At 42.1% G+C, this 20,525-nt stretch overlaps 1 protein-coding gene and 1 pseudogene across 1 annotated transcript; both read left to right on the top strand.

Annotated features, from left to right (window-relative positions):
- The first annotated feature begins 1,064 nt into the window (after positions 1-1,064).
- LOC112262488 (src-like-adapter 2) lies at positions 1,065-7,616 on the top strand. Its single transcript, XM_042305640.1, has 7 exons — positions 1,065-1,186; positions 1,314-1,413; positions 1,494-1,580; positions 5,337-5,440; positions 5,626-5,775; positions 6,506-6,638; positions 6,841-7,616. The coding sequence occupies exons 1-7, from the start codon at positions 1,114-1,116 to the stop codon at positions 6,974-6,976; spliced, it is 783 nt and encodes a 260-aa protein (XP_042161574.1). The 5' UTR covers positions 1,065-1,113; the 3' UTR covers positions 6,977-7,616.
- Positions 7,617-7,828: 212 nt separating this feature from the next.
- On the top strand, positions 7,829-20,352 carry LOC112219768 (annotated as a pseudogene).
- The last annotated feature ends 173 nt before the right edge of the window (positions 20,353-20,525 follow it).

Below are 20,525 nucleotides of genomic sequence, written 5' to 3'. Positions count from 1 at the left end.
CAGGATGTAACATTCCTCTACTTCATTTGAATCTGCAACTTGTTTTCAGAGAAGCGTATACATATTACTGTAAATCTGACACACTAAGTCCTCCCAGCTGGTTATGGTATTTTCGGTAGGCGTATACATTCTTGTGGTGTATTCATGACTCAAAGCTCTGATGCTGATTGCTGATAGATTACATTAGCCTAGAAAAGTAGAATGTCATTTAAGCAGAATTTTTATCTCATGTTTTTGTGCATACTATACACTTCTGCAGAAATGCGATTTTAAGGACATGAAAAATGATGTTAACCCCTCGATACACACTGTTTTGTGTCAGGATGTGAGGAACTTTGGCATCACAGAAAGCTACTAGAGACATAAAAACCTGTCCTCATCGAGTGGGCCTCTGTCTTGAGTCCTCATCTATCTACCCCCTCAGCCACAGTTGTGTAGATAGAGTACTCTCCCAGGAAACGGAGCAGAGGGAGACACCTTCTCTTTCTCACGGATTGTGATAGGACAGGGTGTTGATCCCACACTCTCACGCACACATACACGTACACATACATTTGAATGTACAGTGTTCAGGCAGACACTGAAGACAGGACACATAACACTCATGATCTTAGTTGCAGCACTGGTTTTTGCTGAGTGTATATCAGCTACACAGAGGAGGATATAGACAGCTGTGTGTGGTGACCCACCATAATTATCCAACAGTTAAACACCAATTCAATAAGGTGAGTAAGTTTCAGTTTTACTTTAGAACTCATTAACATACAGTACCATGGAAGCACTTTTTATTGCATTTACACTAATGAAAAGTTATTCCACTGGTAGTTATACTTTTATAAGGCCTGTGTATTGTAAAGTGTACCTGAACGCTTTATTTTGTCAGAGTCAGTGTTTAGATCATAAGGACTACGTACAAGGCTCGTCATAATCATTTTTGAATGGAAACTTGTCAGATTATTGAGGAAATGATGGTTTCTTGTTGTGGTTAATTCTGTCCCTGTGTCATCTTGTTTATGTAACCCGAATGATAAAAGAAGATAGATGACAGTACACTCCTCTCTCTCTCTCAGCCTAAGGAGCCATCCAGACATACAGCTAGAGAAGCAGCTGGTCATGGGGACTTGCCCGATCAAAGTATGGTCCAATATGCCAACTCTGAAGAATCCAACTGAACCTGCAATGTCAGGTAAGACTAAACACCAGCTTCTTCCATAGGTCATTTGAATTATTGATTTGTTAACTCAATCTGAAAGAATCCTCCAGCCAGCCTGAATGCTGATTGCAACTATTAAAAAACATTCTTCTTTTTTTAGACGATAACAGGCCCATGGTGGTATCCCTCTATGACATCCCCTCCCAAGGTCCCTTGGAATCCAGCATCCATATAGGGGAGAGGCTCACGGTGTTATTAGAGTAAGTGATATACCTGCATGGAGCTGTACATGTAGTGTATGTGGTAATTTGTTTGAAAACACTGATCTCTTTAATTGCAGCGATGGGGATTTTTGGGTGGTGCGATCCACAACGACAGGCAATGAGAGTTATATCCCCAGCAACTACACTGCCAAAGTAATTAACAGGTAAGATAACTACTACTTGCTCTCACTTTTTATTTCTGACTGTCACAGCTGTTTACGATGAGTGGATGTCATGAGAGAGTGGGTATTGGAATTCATCAATAGGAAAGAGAGAGAGGTGGGGACTCCACTTAAGGGTGGGAGATTGTGTGTACACTAAAGGGGAAAGGGGATACCTAGTCAGATGTACAACTGAACGCCTTCAACTGAAATGTGTCTTCCACATTTAACCCAACCCCTCTGAATCAGAGAGGTGCGGGGGGCTGTCTTAATCGACATCCACGTCTTCGGTGCCCAGGGAACAGTGGGTTAACTGTCTTGATCAGGGGCAGAACAACAGATTATTACCTTGTCAACTCAGGGATTCAATCCAGCAACCTTCCTGCTACGCCACCATGTCTGTGTCAATAATCAGTTAATCTGACTATTCTCTCATCATTAACTTATTTAAATTGAGTAGTTATCTAATGTTGGTAGGTCATATTTCTCTATTTTTATGTTACTCCTTAATCGCTATGATAAATAGTTTTTCTTGAATGTATTTTTAACAGAGCTCAGATTTACTTTGAAGTGCAAAGAGTAGCAATACAGGTGCGTAGCAGGAAGATTGGAATCCTGTGAACCAAGAAGTTGTGAGTTCAAATCCCAGATTAGGTCATATTGAATGCCAATTACTGTATAAATGAACATACAGAATGTAATCATGGACTGTGTGTGACTAGTTTCACAGCCTTTTCCTTTGTAAAATGCCAAAACAATAATTTCGAGTTGATGGAACATTTGAGACAAATTGAGCAAACACATCATTTAAAGTTGACTGAATTTTTTCCTACGTTTCCTCATGTTGGAGCTAAATTTGGGAAAACTAAAAATGTTAAATTCAGGTAACACTTTAACTGAAAAGTTGAGTAAACAATAAAAATACTTAAGAATATTTAGTTGAAATAACTAGATTTCTTTTTACAGTGCAGCAGAACACTTTTTGGTTCCATGTAGAATTGTTTGGGGTTTCATGTAGAAGCCACTGTGGAAAGGGTTCTATATGGAATCGAAAAGTGTACTACCTGGAACCAAAATAGTTATTCCTGGTCCTAGAACCAAAAAGGGTTCTTCAAAGGGTGGGGACAGCCGAGTAACCTTTTTTTCTAACAGCGTAGGTGAACTGTGACTTTCTAGTGTATGTAGGCAGAGTTATTTTGTTCTCTCGCTCTCAATGACATCATCATCCCCCCTCAGTGGGGTATGATTACAGCTGTAGTTTCAGTTGAGTTTCCTAACAGTGCGGAGAAGTGTGAAAATGTAATGTACACACTAAAAACAAATGGTTCTATATTTTGCCAAATAAGGGTTATTTTTCTTGTAACATTAACGGATCCCTTTTTGCCGCTATACAATAGGGCAAAAAAGTATTTAGTCAGCCACCAATTGTGCAAGTTCTCCCACTTAAAAAGATGAGAGAGGCCTGTAATGTTCATCATAGGTACACTTCAACTATGACAGACAAAATGAGAAAAAAAATCCAGAAAATCACATTGTAGGATTTTTAATGAATTTATTTGCAAATTATGGTGGAAAATAAGTATTTGGTCAATAACAAAAGTTTATCTCAATACTTTGTTATATACCCTTTGTTGGCAATGACAGAGGTCAAATGTTTTCTGTAAGTCTTCACAAGGTTTTCACACACTGTTGCTGGTATTTTGGCCCATTCCTCCATGCAGATCTCCTCTAGAGCAGTGATGTTTTGGGGCTGTTGCTGGGCAACACGGACTTTCAACTCCCTCCAAAGATTTTCTATGGGGTTGAGATCTGGAGACTGGCTAGGCCACTCCAGGACCTTGAAATGCTTCTTACGAAGCCACTTCTTCGTTGCCCGGGCGGTGTGTTGGGGATCATTGTCATGCTGAAAGACCCAGCCACGTTTCATCTTCAATGCCCTTGCTGATGGAAGGAGGTTTTCACTCAAAATCTCACGAAACATGGCCCCATTCATTCTTTCCTTTACACGGATCAGTCGTCCTGGTCCCTTTGCAGAAAACAGCCCCAAAGCATGATGTTTCCACCCCCATGCTTCACAGTAGGTATGGTGTTCTTTGGATGCAACTCAGCATTCTTTTTCCTCCAAACACGACGAGTTGAGTTTTTACCAAAAAGTTCTATTTTGGTTTCATCTGACCATATGACATTCTCCCAATCTTCTTCTGGATCATCCAAATGCTCTCTAGCAAACTTCAGACGGGCTTGGACATGTACTGGCTTAAGCAGGGGGACACGTCTGGCACTGCAGGATTTGAGTCCCTGGCGGCGTAATGTGTTACTGATGGTAGGCTTTGTTACTTTGGTCCCAGCTCTCTGCAGGTCATGCACTAGGTCCCCCCGTGTGGTTCTGGGATTTTTGCTCACCGTTCTTGTGATCATTTTGACCCCACGGGGTGAGATATTGCGTGGAGCCCCATAATTGCTCCCAGAGTTGATTTCTTCAAACCAAGCTGCTTACCTATTGCAGATTCAGTCTTCCCAGCCTGGTGCAGGTCTACAATTTTGTTTCTGGTGTCCTTTGACAGTATTTTCCACCATAATTTGCAAATAAATTAATTAAAAATCCTACAATGTGATTTTCTGGATTTTTTTTCTCATTTTGTCTGTCATAGTTGAAGTGTACCTATGATGACAATTACAGGCCTCTCTCATCTTTTTAAGTGGGACAACTTGCACGATTGGTGGCTGACTAAATACTTTTTTGCCCCACTGTATATCTATATATTGCATTTTTTAAGGTTATATAAAGAACCATGCTCATAAGGTTCTAAATTGGACCTGTATGGTGCTATAAATGAAAATTTTCTCTGGTTCTATATAGCACCAAAATAAGGTTTCCATTATGGTTACAATCCCTTTTGGGGCTATATAGAACCCTTTCTAATGGTTATTTTTAGAACCTTTATGGAGAATGGTTCTATAAAGAACCTTTCTCAATCTCAAAGTTTCTTTGTAGATCATTTTGAAGAACCATACAGGGTTCAAGTGTAGACATTACTGTGAAATGCTTACTTACAAGCCCTTACCCAACAGTGCAGTTCAAGAGCTAAGAAAATGTTTACCAAATAAACTCAAGTAAAAAAATAATCAAAAGTAACACAATAAAATAACAATAGCAAGCTGTACCGAGTCAATGTGCAGGGGTACAGGTTAGTCAAGGTAATTTGTACATGGGGGTAGGGGTGAAGTGACTATGCATAGATAATAAACAGCGAGGAGCAGCAGTGTACAAAACAAATGGGGAGGGGGTCAATGTAAATAGCCCGGTGGCCATTTGATGAATTGTATTCTACCGTTCTCAATTCACACTCAAGGCCATATGTAAGTCTTTCACAAGACACCGTCACTGGCCATAGTCATGTATAACGTGTAATGGCATAACACAACAGATTAGATCAACTGGAATGACAAACACACGGTTGTACAAAGAGAGCTGTGAGCAAACCACTTATTCTAATGAGCTCCCGCCCCTTCATTTTATTTATCACTAAAAGAGAAGAAAATTACTTTTGTGAATCACAAAGAACCATTGAATGGCTCAAGGGGTTCATTATGGTTCCACATAGCACCATCACCCTTCCCAAGAACCCTATTTTCTTAGTGTGTAGGCCTACAACCGTAGGAAATTACTACTGTAGTTTCCTAGTAGTGGGAGTTTCATTGTATATTCTTCTTCTTCTGATAGTCAATATTTTAACTTTCTCATCCCGCTCTAATCAGGTGGCAGTATAATGGCATCAGCAGGTTGAATGCAGAGGAGCTGCTGCTGCTGCCACACAATCACACAGGGGCTTTCCTGATCCGAGAGAGTCAGACAAACACAGGTTAGGTGATGTTCATGGCTTTACGCTCATTTCATTAAATTAATTATAGTGAATGTTATGTAAAGTTTTTTTAAATGTTCCCATGAGTTATCTAAAAAAAAAAGTTGATATAAGCACAATAACTATTGTGTGCACTTTTTCTTGACTGTAGCGTGACAAGAGTCCGGTGTTATTTTTACTCACAGAAACCTACTCCCTCTCAGTCCTTGTGAAGATGGATTCATATCTGGCCACAGTGAAACACTACCGCATCTGTCACCTCCAAAACGGCTGGTTCTACATCTCCCCCAGCCTCACCTTCTACTCCCTGGGCCAATTAGTGGAACACTACTCTGGTGGGTACAAGCCCATCAACAGGCTCAAATGCATTAGTATTAAATGTAGCACAGTTCATACTCTAGTATGCAAATAGGGCGGACTGTATGGTACTACTGTAGCGATCTGTTCACTAGGGTTGCAAGGGGAGGTTACATTACTGGAAACCTTCAAAGTGTAACAGTACACTAACAACATGTTTTTAATCAGATGACATCTAGTGGCCTTTTGGGTACTTCAGATTATCACAGGTGTCTTAATTATCTCTGGCTCTCTGCGGCCTCATCACATGTAATATACAGTATATAAAATAATACATGAAGATGATTTAAAAAGAAAGAAAAAAAAAAAATATATATATATATATATATATATAGACAAAGCTGTAAAACATTATCCTAAATATAAACCATCAACAGTGAATGCCATTGGTGTTTAACATGGGGGTTTACACATGAAAAATACACTAACAGTCAAAGTTTGGACACACCTACTCAATCAAGGGTTTTCCTTTATTTTTACTATTTTCTACATTGTAGAATAATAGTGAAGACATCAAAACTATGAAATAACACATATGGAATCATGCAGTAACCAAACAAGTGTTAAACAAATCAAATATATTTTATATTTGAGATTCTTCATAGTAGCCACCCTTTGCCTTGACGACAGCTTGCACACTCTTGTCAATCATAAGGAGTTTTTTGGCTACAGAATGTTTTAAACATTTGGAAACGTGTCTATCCACAGAGTCAGCAGATGGGTTGTGCTGTTTACTGAGGGAGCCTTGCATCATCCAAGGCTCAAACAAAAGTACCCTGACCACCAGACCGTATCCCAAAGCTATCAGGAGGCCCACACTCAACTGGAATGACGTAGACAGGTGGGGCACATTCCTAAATCTTCCATCTATCATATTTTGTGTCCAAAGTGACCTACACACTATTTATTTCACTGTTTTTCAATATGAAATGAAATGTGATGATTTGTCTATGCAATCAATTGCACTGTATACACATTGTAAGATGATGCATTCTGATGGTAGTTCAAAGTAAATCACATGCCATATGCCTCTGTCTTTCTAGTTCAATGATCTTCAATAAGGCCAGAGTGGATTCAGAGGACTCTCTAGTGAGCGAAGGTCTGAGGGAGGCCGTCAGCTCATACCTCTATATGACAGAGGCCAGCTGCCAGAACTGTGGCAAACACTGGGATACATGAGGAAAGGGAGGATTATGAGAGTAAAATAGCCAGACATTATGCTGTCTGGTCTGCTGTTGTGTAGGTGTAATGGTACTAGGCCAGAAATGATGATCTACATAAAAGCATAGTGGAAGTTGATAGAAGTAAGCCTGCCATTTACAACCACAATGAAAAAAAAAATGAAAAATACAAGCACAATCAATGTTTTGATGGTAGAATATGTGTTAGGGTTCAGGTAGCCACAGGGAAGCCATGTTATGTGGCACTTCTCAAGTCTTCTAATGCTGTAGCTGTGCTTGTGCTCAAGAGCACATTTCAGAGCCTGGAACCGAAAGGTATTATCTGTACTGTCTTTGGTATTATGATGTGATGAGCACTTCCTTTCAGCTCTAGGAAGGTTCCATTCTGCTTGTCCACACAGAAATGCCCATGCATTGGTCTATTTCTTTTTTTTTTTTTTTCCAAAGAAGGAAGATCACTGAACGACAAGAACGTTTTAATTGTACTAAATGTTGAATCGATTGTTAGTTTGATATGCAATCTGTTCCTCTGCAATCCATTTGTATATGAATGAAATGCCATGTCTGAACTAACTTGAAACGAACTCTGACTTTTTAGCGCATTTGGCTCGTGGCAGCATGGTTCTGCATGCTCTGGTTGTGAGAATTAGGAATAAATAAATTAAGTTGTATATGAAAGTTTTGTTTCTTGTCATTGCCAACCTTTTCATACAAAAAAGAGCATCAAAACAAGACAACAGATGCTGTAGTTATCTGGCCCACACGGAGAAAGCATCCCATGTCAAAACTATTTTCAAATCCTACCACTAGATGCCGCTACTTTTGAATATGTGTATCAAGACCTAGCGGTCGTCACAAGCTTATATAGCCACAAAGTCATAAACACCGCCCATTTCTACAATTGATCTTCTTAAAATCTAACCGCTAGTTTATGCCTAGCCCTAACCTTGAATTAACACAAACAAATTGTAGCCAATTTTGACCTTGTGACTGTGGAATCTGATGAGATCTAGCTAGCTAAATCTTCCTGCTTGGAACAGTTCAGGGATAACAAATAATGGCGACGCTTCTGGGGTTGGAGTCCCCTTGGACTGGAGGAAAACGAAGTGTTCGTAATGGAAATATTATTGCAAAGATCAGACATAGTCAGATCGTTGGCCGGGGTTTCAGCCGAGGGACACAGGTAAGACACAACTCTGTCTTGACAATGAAACGATCTGAAAAGGGGGAGCAAGACTCAATAAAGCCTGGGACCTGCATTTGCAACCCTGCAGAGAGCTAGTAGTACAGTAACTAGCTAGCTACAGTACAGGCACACACAGGATGCCGGGATGAAGTAGCTGTTTGCCTGTCTTGCTGGTTAGGTGGCTAACATTAGCTGGCTGTGTTCCAAAATAATGTGTTAATTTACATGACAAAGTTGGAATATACACCGTGAACTAGTTACACAGTGCCAGCTGAGAACCTCCATGTAGCCTGCACTAGCTAGCTAACTATTTTGTTGATCCAGGATGCCCGTTTTAGCTAACTATTAGCTAGCTTAACGTCTTTGGTTTGTTTGTTCACATTTATACATGCAATTGGCATCTCTAGCTAGCTATATTACTCAATATTATATTAGCTGGCTAACGTCAACATGGGTTTCCTCAACTGAAATTGTGCACTACTAGCTAATGCCCTTAGTTTGGTTAACGAAACGGTTAGTTAGCAAGTTTGGTTATGGGTTTCATCAGCAGATTGTGAGTAAACCATTACATTGTATTCAGACAGGCTGTTTCTTCCATCTATCTAACTAGGGCTAATAATAATGTGGGTTTATACTGGATGAACAGCACGGGTGATTACGTGACGATACCAGCCACGCCCATTTGTGGACTGTGACTGGGCACGTCAGCACTTACAGTTGACTGGGACAGCTCTAACAGAGCAGAAATTTGACGAATTGACTTGTTGGAAAGGTGGCATCCTATGATGGTGTCACGTTGAAAGTCACTGAGTTCTTCAGTAAGGCCATTCTACTGCCAAAGTTTATGGAGATTGCATGGCTGTGTGCCCGATTTTAGTAACTGGTGTGGCTGAAATTGCCAAAATAGCAAACATTTGAAGGGGTGTCCACATACGTTTGTGTATATATATAGTGTACATATTCTTCTTATCTAGGTGGGTGAGTGCAATTGAGATTGTGTCGTCTATGGATCTGTTGGGTCAGTATGCAAATTTTAGTAGGTATAGGGTGTGATGGACTTGATATCTGCCGTAACCAGCCTTTCAAAGCATGATGATTGCAGATGTGAGTGCTACAGGATGGTAGTCATTGTTGCATGAAGCCTTAGAGTTCTTGGGTCAGTTTAAGATTACAGATTGGACAGGGAGAGGTTGAAAATGCCGGCCAGCTGTTCTGCGCATGCTCTGAGAACACACCCTAGAATACCGTCCGGCCCTACTGCCTTGCGAGTGTTGACTTGAGTGATGACTCAGGTCGGCCTCGGAGAGCGAGATCACCCAGTCCTCAGTGGGGGCCCTCACGCACGGTGTTATTGTCGACACGTACATGAAATGCATTGAGTTAATCTGGTAGAGGCATTTTTGGGCAGATCACAGCTGGGTCTTCATTTGTAATCCCTGCCACATGCTGTGGGCATTGGAGCGTGTGTAATATGATTCCACCTTATTCCTATATTGTCCTTTTGCTCGTTTGATGAATCTGCTGATGTCGTAGCATGACATCTTGTTCCTGTCCTCAGCCCTAGCATCTGGGTTGTCTGTGATAGAACTGTGCGGTAGCCCTGTCCTTTCTCTTAGTGCCAACCTCTGTGTTAATCCAGGGTTTTTGATTGGGGAAGCAGCAAACCTTTACTTTGGGGGCAACGTCGCTCTGATGCATTGCCTAATGAAGCCAGTGACGGAGGTGGTTAGCTCGTTGACTTGATTGACGGAGTCTCTGCACATTCCAATCAGCGCTAGCAAAGCAGTCCTGAAGCATAATTTCTGATTCTGATGACCATTTCTCATGGTTACGTCCTGTTTGACCTTCAGCTTGTATACAGGAAGCAGGAGTACAGAGTCATGATCTGATTTGCTGAATTCTGTGGTGGTGATTTTTAAATCTCCTTGAATTGTATATTTGACATGAAAAGCACTTAGCTCTAGAATTCTCCTTTCAGACACCCAGCCCATCGAATTCCATTGTGGTGAAAAGTGACCTATTCAACTCACTGCCAACTTGCCCCAAAGGCCTATGTGTTGCTCCACTGATTCCAATCAAAAGTCTGAAATGGAAGTTTGAGCCTCATTCGTATTAATTGAGCTATGAAAACCGAAAGTTATGTATTGTGTTCCATTTGTGATGGATTTCAGTTGGGCATGATTTGAAATAACTTCAGACTTAACCGGTGCCAAGAGACAGCATCTGCAACTGGAATTAGGAGAGGATGTGTTTATTTGGCACCAAGACTTATTTAATCTGATTTGAGGTTGTGTGGGTGTGCAGAGGGTAGGGTAAAATGATCAACTGTCAGTGTTCTTTTGACACCGTAACATACTGGATACATTTTCTAAGCTGTCCATGTATATTTCCTGTATTGACCATTAATTCATTGTTCCAGCTCCCAGAGGCTCTTCTCCGGGAGAGGGATAGGCAGGCCAAATGGCACAGTATCCCCGAGCTGCTGCAGGAGCTCCATGAAAGCAGCCATCCCAACAGTAACCTCTCCCACACACACGGTGTACTAAAGGTACCCACATAGTATACACACCACTACATCAGTAAAGCTCCTAGGCTTTAACCTTGCTGATTTTGGGCCATTTACTCTAAGATTAAGACTAGGCCTAATTATCAGTTCTTCATAACAGGAACTATCATCCCTACTTTCCATGGAGGCGATGTCTTTTGTCACAGAAGACAGGAAGAGTGCTCAGGAATCAACCTTTCCCATCACATACACCTTTGACCTCTTTGGTGGAGTCGATGTAAGTTAACATACGGTTTATTATGCGCTTGTTACTCCTATGTTCTGTGTTGTGGTGGAAACATATCAGTTACCTGTTTGTATGTCTTGAATCAACCATGTTACCTCATCTTGCAGTGTCTTTGTGTATCAGTGCCTTCTGAGATATTATCAGGTGGGATATGAAGTTTGTTCATTGCTGCTTCTTTTTCCTCCAATAAAAGCTGATTGTAGAGATCTTGATGAGGCCTACACTCACGATGCAAAAGAAGAAACCTAAAAGTAAGTAGAAAAAGTCAGGTGTGATATGTTATAACTTCAAAGGCTGCACTTTTCACATAGGGGAACATTGATATTCATGAGTGTATAAAAAAAGGTATACCCAAATGCACTTCAGCCCAGCTTAAATGGGGGATCAGGTCTCACCTGAGGGACTTGAAAATCCCCAAAACATTCCTTACCCCAGGATACTTCAACTGGTGACTATCCGGGAGAATAAAGTACATTCATTATGTTTTGTCCCTGCAGTGAATGATGCCTTGGTCAAGGACTGCCTTAGTGTTCTTTACAACTGCTGCATATGTGTAAGTACACTTGCCGCAGAACATCACTTCGTTAAAAAAAGGAATAATGTCTGCCTTTTTAATATAAACATTCATTAATCATTAAATCTCTCCCCTAATTTTCTCAGACGGAAGGGGTAACAAAGAGCCTTGCAGCCAGAGACTACTTTGTCCTGTTTCTCTTTACCTTGATGATGAATAAAGAAGACTTTTCTACAGACTGCCGCTTTAATCGAGGATATTCTCGGAGTCAAGAAGGTCAGAGGAACTTCACATCAAAATCTTTTACAATATTGCTCACCTCGAGAGAGTTTGTGGGTTTGCGCTGGGTGGAGATTTTATATCCATGGTCATCTTATGCCAATGGTGACCCATATGTTGGTCCTCTTTCTGCCACAGGCGATGATCCAGTTGGAAGGGATTGCTAACCGGTCTGGTCCAGAGCTTTAACCAGCAGCAGCTGGCTAACTTCTGCCGCATCCTCTCTGTCACAGTCTCAGAACCCGACTTGGGGAATGATGACAAACACACCCTGCTGGCCAAGAATGCCCAGCAGAAACAAGACTCTAGCCTCTCATGTGCAGAGGTCAACCAAGGTAGGACAGGGATACAGAAACACAGTGGAGAAATTACCTTTTTCTTTAGATCAATTACCCTATCATTGGGTCTTTTGTTTAATTAATCTGTTGATTTGTAGTACTTATTTGATTTGATGCCCTTAATCTGTCCAAAAGTTTTCTCAGCCCTTAACCTAAAACTGTAGTAGAGTACATGATCTTTGAATGAGCCCACTCTGCTGCCTCCTTGTTCCCAGTGACCCTCCTAAACATCCCGGGCTTCATCGAGCGCCTGTGTAAGCTGGCCACCAGAAAGGTGTCTGGGGCCACGGGGGCGTCTAACTTCCCGCAGGAGGTGGAGGACTGGTATATGTGGCTTGACAAAGCCTTGGTGCTGGACGCCGTCATGCAGATGGCCACGGAGGAGGCTGAGCACACCAGCACAGGTCAGCAGCCTCTCCCCTGCTCTGTACCACTGCCTTAAATGTCAGTTATCATTGAAAAGGTCTAACCATTCTCTTTATGAAATGCTTATTTATAGTACTATACAGAGAGTGGAGTGTGGCGCGTGTAGCTTGTTGTTGGCATAGAGGTGCCGTGTGTGGCAAAAGTTAGGAGATATCTAGTCAAGATAGGCTACATCGACCAAGAGCCAACAGGTAGGCTGCTACTTAATATTCTAAATGGAGTTGTTGTGATTTGTAACTGTCAGATCAGAAAGCGCATGCACTGCATCCTCAATTAGCCTTTAGCTAGCTTAACTAGCTTCTCCCAGTTTGATGCAGTCAAGACCGGTACTACATAATCATATTGGATGATAAATAACCTAGCTATGGCAACTATCTACTATAGCGCGAATCAGCTTGGTTGCTGGTTGCTGTCTCTCCCTCCCTGCTCCCCGTGCTCCCCATGGTACGCCCCCCACTCTGTTCGGAACGGGTCTGGATCCGACGAGGTCTATATGGAACAGGTCTAGTTGTCCTCTGGTCTGTTTGGAATGGGTCTCTATATTAAAACAATATATTTATGCATAATCGGGTCTCAGTGGGAAATCCCCGGATCCATTTCGTGAAGACCTATCTGCCACCTACCCTTGTACCTCTGTCGATCTATGAACATCTCATTACATCTTTTTCATCCCATTATGCCTCCTCCACAGAGTCGTCAGACAAGAGTTTGTTGGCCACCAGTACTCTGTCACCGCTTGCCCCAGTCCATGAGATCATGTACAAGGTGGAGGTGCTGTATGTGCTCTGTGTGCTGCTTATGGGTAGTCATAGGAACCAGGTGAGGGGCTAGGGGCCAAAACAGATAACTCACCCAATGCAGGGCTCTCGTAGGAGTAGCCACTCTGTCTGTTTGCATTTATTTGACCATTATGTTTCTTCTTCAGGTACACAAGATGCTAGCAGAGTTCCGTCTGATCCCAGGTCTCAACAACTTGTTTGACAAGCTAATCTGGAGGAAGTACACCTTATCCAATCATGTGGTGCATGGCCAGAATGAGAACTGTGATTGCAGTCCTGTAAGCAGTGCACTCCTCTCAAACTCCGCTATCACTGTACATTTTTGGGGGATCCTTGCTCTGGGTTCATATTACCATTGCAGTGTTATAAACATTGTAATGTTAATCACTCTGATTCTGTCCTTCCCTTAGGAAATATCCTTCAAGATCCAGTTTCTGAGGCTTCTCCAGAGCTTCAGCGACCACCATGAGTGAGTAACTTTCAAACAGTCTGACTGAAAGTTCCCTGCTAGCTTCACTTGAATTTAACACACAACATTTCATTTATTTCAGGAACAAGTACCTGCTTCTAAACAGTCAGGAGCTGAACGAGCTGAGTGCCATCTCTCTGAAGGCCAACATTCCAGAGGTGGAGGCATTAGTCAATACAGACAGGTATGCATCATCTGGTTCCATCATCTATTCCCATCATTAACTCCACCTTCAATACTTCACACTACAGTGCAAAAGAGGCATTATGTTCTCTGAACTCAAATGAAATACTATATTGTGTGTCACACAAATGCCCTCTCCCTGTCTCCTTGTGCTCCTGCAGGAGTCTAGTGTGTGATGGGGAGAAAGGTCTCCTCACTCGTCTCCTCACTGTCATGAAGAAGGAGCCTCTAGACTCGTCCTTCAGGTTCTGGCAGGCCAGGGCAGTGGAGAGTTTCCTCCGTGGAGCCACCTCCTATGCAGACCAGATGTTTCTGCTGAAGAGGGGGCTTCTAGAAAACATGCTGTTCTGCATCATATACAGTGGCTGTAAGTCCAAAGATGTCCTGCAGAGCTACTTCGACCTCCTGGGGGAACTCATGAAGTTCAACATCGACGCCTTCAAGAGGTTCAACATATATGTCAGCACAGATAACAAGGTGAAGGTAAAACACTTAGTAAATAGCAACCCCCCCACAATGTGAGAGGACCCTGTCAGTCCTCATTGTCCCCAGAGTTGTGTGTGTTCTATAATGCTGGGTGTCCCTTCCCTCTGTTTGGCTCAGCTGCAGTTCCAGACCTTCATGAGCCAGATCAACAGTTCCCTGATGGACTCCAACATGCTGGTGCGCTGCATCATTCTCTCCCTGGACCGCTTCGAGACCCAGACAGAGGACAGAAAAGGTAAACACCCTTTGATTTGATTTTGATTTGATTTGACAGAAAAGGTAAACACCCACTCATTCCCATAACAAGTGAATAGACCAATGAGAGTGGGTCAGATATATGATCTCAAGCTGCCAATGTTTGAATAGATTCAAGCCTTGACTGCATTATAAAGGTGTTGTTTATGATGTAATTGTTGCTGACTGTGGTCCTGCAGTGGTGGAGGTGCTGTCTGAATGCTGTCTGCTGTCCTACTTGGCCAAGGTGGAGAACAGACTGTCTTTCCTCTTCAGGCGGGTCAACATCATCAACGTGCAGACTCTCACACAGTTCTTTCCTCCCTCTTTCTCTCTAACACCAAAAAACACACAGACACACATCAGCCCACGAGAAAGAAGAATAACGTTTCCCAGTATGTTTGCTAGGATTGGACAACCTTGAGCCCTTGATCATGACTCTGTTACATTACACATTAGGACGAAGGCGTCTTCTGTACGGGGGAGTTTTGTTAAAACCCCCGTTGCTCAATCTGAATATTAACACGTCACGGTACAGTTTTGGAAGTTTAAAGACCTTATCTTTCATATCAGTGAGATTATTATTATTTTGAACAAAAGGTTAAATTGATACACCTTGTTAGGGTTAGTGTTCCCACACGGCCATATCTCCATGTTATATCGCTTGTTTACGGAAAACAGACAAGACGCGACCACCTATGCTCATTAGCTACAGTTGAAGTCGAAGTTTACATACACTTAGGTTGGAGTCATTAAAACTCGTTTTTCAACCACTCCACACATTTCTTGTAATTAACAAACTATAGTTTTGGCAAGTCGTTAAGGACATCTACTTTGTGCATGACATCAAGTAAGTTTTCCAACAAGATTATTTCACTTATAATTCACTATCACAATTCCAGTGGGTCAGAAGTTTACATACACTAAGTTGAGTGTGCCTTTAAACAGCTTGGAAAATTCAAGAAAATTATGTCATGGCTTTAGAAGCTTCTGATAAGCTAATTGACATCATTTGAGTCAATTGGAGTTGTACCTGTGGATGTATTTCAAGGCCTACCTTCAAACTCTGTGGCTCTTTGCTTGACAACATGGGAAAATCAAAAGAAATTGGCCAAGACTTCAGAATTTAGACCTCCACAAGTCTGGATCATCCTTGGGAGCAATTTCCAAATGCTTGAAGGTACCACGTCCATCTGTACAGACGATAGTACACAAGTATAAACACCATGGGACCACGCAGCCATCATACCGCTTAGGAAGGAAACGCGTTCTGTCTCCTATAGATGAGCGTACTTTGGTGCGAAAAGTGCAAATCAATCCCAGAACAACAGCAAAGGACCTTGTGAAGATGCTGGAGAAAACGGGTACTAAAGTGTCTATATCCACAGTAAAACGAGTCCTATATCGACATAACCTGTTAGGCCGCTCAGCAAGGAAGAAGTCACTGCTCCAAAACCGCCATAAAAAAGCCAGACTACGGTTTGCAACTGCACATGGGGACAAATATCGTACTTTTTGGAGAAATGTCCTCTAGTCTGAAGAAATAAAAATAGAATTGTTTGGCCATAATAATCGTTGTTATGTTCAGAGAAAAAAGGGGGAGGCTTGCAAGCCGAAGAACACCAACCGTGAAGCAAGGGGGGGTGGCAGCATGTTGTGGGGGTGCTTTGCTGCAGGAGGGACTGGTGCACTTCACAAAATAGATGGCATCATGAGGAGGTAAAATTATGTGGATATATTGAAGCAACATCTCAAGACATCAGTCAGGAAGTTAAAGCTTGGTCGCAAATGGGTCTTCCAAATGGACAATGACCCCAAGCATACTTCCAAAGTTGTGGCAAAATGGCTTAAGGAGAACAAAGTCAAGGTATTGGAGTGGCCATCACAAAGCCCTGACCTCAATCCTATAGAAAATTTGTGGACAGAACTGAAAAGGCGTGTGCGAGCAAGGAGACCTACAAACTTGACTCAGTTACACCAGCTCTGTCAAGAGGAATGGGCCAAAATTCACCCAACTTAAAGCTTTAAAAGCACTGCTACCAAATACTATTTGAGTGTAAACTTCTGACCCACTGGGAATGTGATGAAAGAGATAAAAGCTGAAATAAATCGTTCTCTCTACTATTATTCTGACATTTCACATTCTTAAAATAAAGTGGTGATCCTAACTGACCTAAGACAGGGAATTTTTACTAGTATTAAATTTCAGGAATTGTGAAAAACAGTTTGAATGTATTTGGCTAAGGTGTATGTGAACTTCCGACTTCAACTGTATCTAGCATACACCTACACACAGGTGTTTCGGCTCAACTCAGGAAGTGTAGCGGAAGTGTAGTTTGGTCAGATGGAGGCACTCGTGGCTGTATGGTTCTGTAACTGCTACAGTGTAGTTTAGTAGGATGGAGGCTCCGTAGCTGTATGGATCTGTAACTGCTACAGTGTTGTTTAGTAGGATGGAGGCTCCGTAGCTGTATGGATCTGTAACTGCTACAGTGTAGTTTAGTAGGATGGAGGCTCCGTAGCTGTATGGATCTGTAACTGCTACAGTGTAGTTTAGTAGGATGGAGGCTCCGTAGCTGTATGGATCTGTAACTGCTACAGTGTAGTTTAGTAGGATGGAGGCTCCGTAGCTGTATGGATCTGTAACTGCTACAGTGTAGTTTAGTAGGATGGGGGCTCCGTAGCTGTATGGATCTGTAACTGCTACAGTGTAGTTTAGTAGGATGGAGGCTCCGTAGCTGTATGGATCTGTAACTGCTACAGTGTAGTTTAGTAGGATGGAGGCTCCGTAGCTGTATGGATCTGTAACTGCTACAGTGTAGTTTAGTAGGATGGAGGCTCCGTAGCTGTATGGATCTGTAACTGCTACAGTGTAGTTTAGTAGGATGGCTCCGTAGCTGTATGGATCTGTATTTGAAGTATTCTTTCTCTCTGACGAAAGATAAGGACCATATGTTTCAAAAAGCCATATTGTAAGCAATGATTATTATTGACGTTTTTAAAAGTTAAAACACAGTGTCGGGGTTGTAGTTCACATGAGGTAGTCGTGGGCAAAGCTAATAGCAGAAAACTGTAGGGAGAAGGCAGACTGCCGCCTAGAGTTTTCGAGAGCAAGACCACCTTGTACCGCTCTTTTAAGATGAATGTAGCCCCAGTTTCTGAGGGTTTGAGGCTGTTGTTCTCCCACATGTGGTGCTCACCTGTCCCCCTCTGCCCTGCCCAGGAGAATGTGAGCTGTCTGAACACCAGCCTAGTGGTCCTGATGCTGGCCGGGAGGAGGGGCAAGCTGCCCTGAGAGAGAAGGAGCATACAGAGAAGTACCCCGGCTGCCTGCTCAACAACTTCCACAACCTGCTGCGCTTCTGGCAGCGTCACTACCTCAACAGGGACAAGGACAGCACTTGTCTGGAGAATGTGAGTGTACTCTTCTTGGCCTGATCCGTCCCAAACAGGGAAAACCCGTAAAACTCACCAATAGTATATTTTACATTCAGAATATCTTTCCTACAAATGTTATTAGCCCACCTGATCAAGCCTGCTTTCTCTGCTATACTATCTATTTGCAGCCTGTAGACTGGCCGGCCTGTCATTAACTAGCCCCATACATTTATACTATGTTTTCATTAGGCAGTCCACCACCTTTTTTGTTTATTAAAAACAAATACGTTTTCAAATGAGAAACCATTTCTGGTGTTGTGCAAACAATGTTCAACTTGACATCTTTTAATGCTCCGAAGTAGCCCTTTCCTGTCACACACCGTCATCCCGAAAATGGCAGATGCTTTCATTGCTCCGTGCCAAAATTGGAATGCAGTGGCTGTAGAGTAACATAGTATACATGACATCAGGGCTCAGGCTCTTCGCTTCTGAGTGCTGTATGGGTTTTGACTGACAGACATTATACATTTGAGCACCGTGCACGACAAGATGCCCCTATTCCTTCCGCTAATTAGGCTACTTTTGTACATTTGTTGTTGTCTGAATGAGGGGAATGCTGTAAATCGAATGGAGTTGATGTGTTCTGAAAGATGAGATGTTGAGGATTATAATAAACACCGCTTTGATGTCAAAGTCATACAAGCAAACCACAGCCATATGTCAAAACATGTCATTTACAGTATCAATGTTTATGGTCGCTACATTTGATCCACAGTTATAAGGATGACATGGCTTCATGCCCTGGGTTGTACTGAACAGAATGAACATTTTCATTGTATTGTTAAGAAAATTAGCCACCGAACACACACTTGAATACACTCATGACTCCATTCTATGCGCACCAAAATTACAATCGGTTTGTCTGAAGTGTCTTTTGAAAGCCTAACACTGTAAGATCGTATTTTATAACTTCACTATCCATGTTGGCAATAGAAAAAGCTTTCAAATGAATGGACATTTTTAGATTGCACAAACAACAATAATTGTGTGATGGTGGGGACACAGGAGCTGTGTTCCAAACAGAAATGTTGAAGTGTGCTTGCTTCAGTTCCTCAATTGCAAAGCTCGGAGAGCTCAAAAAAAAAACACCAAAAAATTGAAGGCTCTTTCCTTGATAAAAGTGCATTGAAATTGCTTAGGAACTATGCCCAGTTTGGAGAGGTGTGTGGCCACTTGGAGACACCAGTTAGACCTCTCAATCAAACCCTTGTCATTGGTTTTTCTTATCTTGCACCTACTCCAAAATGTCAATGAATTCTCATGTTACTGAATGTATCTATAGTATTTTCAGATCTCGTTATTGACAAATGCTGAGAAAAGTACAGTAAATGTAAAATGCACATAAAACCAACAGTTGCTACCATGGTCATGCATATGCTTTTTATAGTTATTTTGTTAGAAACATTTACATTTGGCTCTAGCCATATAGGACCATTTCCACGAGTGTAAGGGGTTAGAGGAGCATGTAGCTAGCTAACAGCATTGAAAGGTGATAAATGTGGGGAAGTGAGTTGATCTGATCTGTCTTTGCCCGGAGACTGGGGGTCTTCTTAATAGGCGTTCTAGATGTTTGCGGGCAGAGAAGTTTCACGTCAGGATTTTTTTTATTTTTTTTACCATGAATGTATATCCCCTTCTCCTCCTTGGGGAAATTGTCTTTCACCAGTCTAACCCTGGGTTTTGTTCTCTCCCTCAGAGCTCCTGCATCCCCTTCAGCTACTGGAATGAGACCGTGTCAGTGCTGCTGCGCTCAGACAGGACTTCTGTGTGTGCCATAGCCAGCTACATAGATGAGCCCTTCATGGACCTGCTAGAGTGTTAACCCTAGGAGAGTTTGGGCTGGGCTTGTCGGGGGTTGCTGGGGTATGGACACCTATCATGGTTGATGACCCCACCAAAGAGCATAGCCAGATCAAGGGTCATCCAGCGACCTGGAAGTGCTATGTGACTGCGGCAGGACACCAACTCGCTGCTATGCTGTCTGTAACTTGGCCAGGGGGCCATTACTGAAGATGAGAGGGATGATTCTACAATGCTGGACATCTTCACTCTATGCTCCTGTTCTCTTAGTAGGAGAAGAAGAGAAGACTGCACCTGTCCCAGACCCCACAGTAAAGAAATATACATTTATTGGACCTTGAAATACTCCTTTGTTGGTGGTTTGCTTTAGGTGAAATCAAATTAAGCCTTTTTTATATATGGAAAAATATATTTGTACGATGCAACAAAATAGATATATACAGTACCAGTCAGAAGTTTGGACACACCTACTCATTCAAGGGTTTTTCTTTACTTGTACTATTTTCTACATTGTAGAATAATAGTGAAGACATCAAAACTATGAAATAACACATATGGAATCATGTAGTAACCAAAAAAAGTGTTAATTAAACAAATACAAATATATTTTAGATTCTTCAAAG

The sequence above is a fragment of the Oncorhynchus tshawytscha genome, linkage group LG02 (genome assembly GCF_018296145.1).
Source record: "Oncorhynchus tshawytscha isolate Ot180627B linkage group LG02, Otsh_v2.0, whole genome shotgun sequence".
In the NCBI taxonomy this organism is placed as follows: Eukaryota; Metazoa; Chordata; class Actinopteri; order Salmoniformes; family Salmonidae; genus Oncorhynchus; species Oncorhynchus tshawytscha.
Note: the sequence above shows the minus strand (reverse complement) of the source record. Positions and strands in the feature narration are given on the sequence as shown.

What these genes read in the sequence shown, in the direction of transcription:
- LOC112262488 (XM_042305640.1), top strand. Translation starts at nt 1,114, where the DNA reads ATGGGGACTTGCCCGATCAAAGTATGGTCCAATATGCCAACTCTGAAG. An exon ending in AGGCTCACGGTGTTATTAGA is followed by an intron (nt 1,414 to 1,493) that starts GTAAGTGATATA and finishes CTTTAATTGCAG; the next exon opens with CGATGGGGATTTTTGGGTGG. An exon ending in AACTGGAATGACGTAGACAG is followed by an intron (nt 6,639 to 6,840) that starts GTGGGGCACATT and finishes CTGTCTTTCTAG; the next exon opens with TTCAATGATCTTCAATAAGG.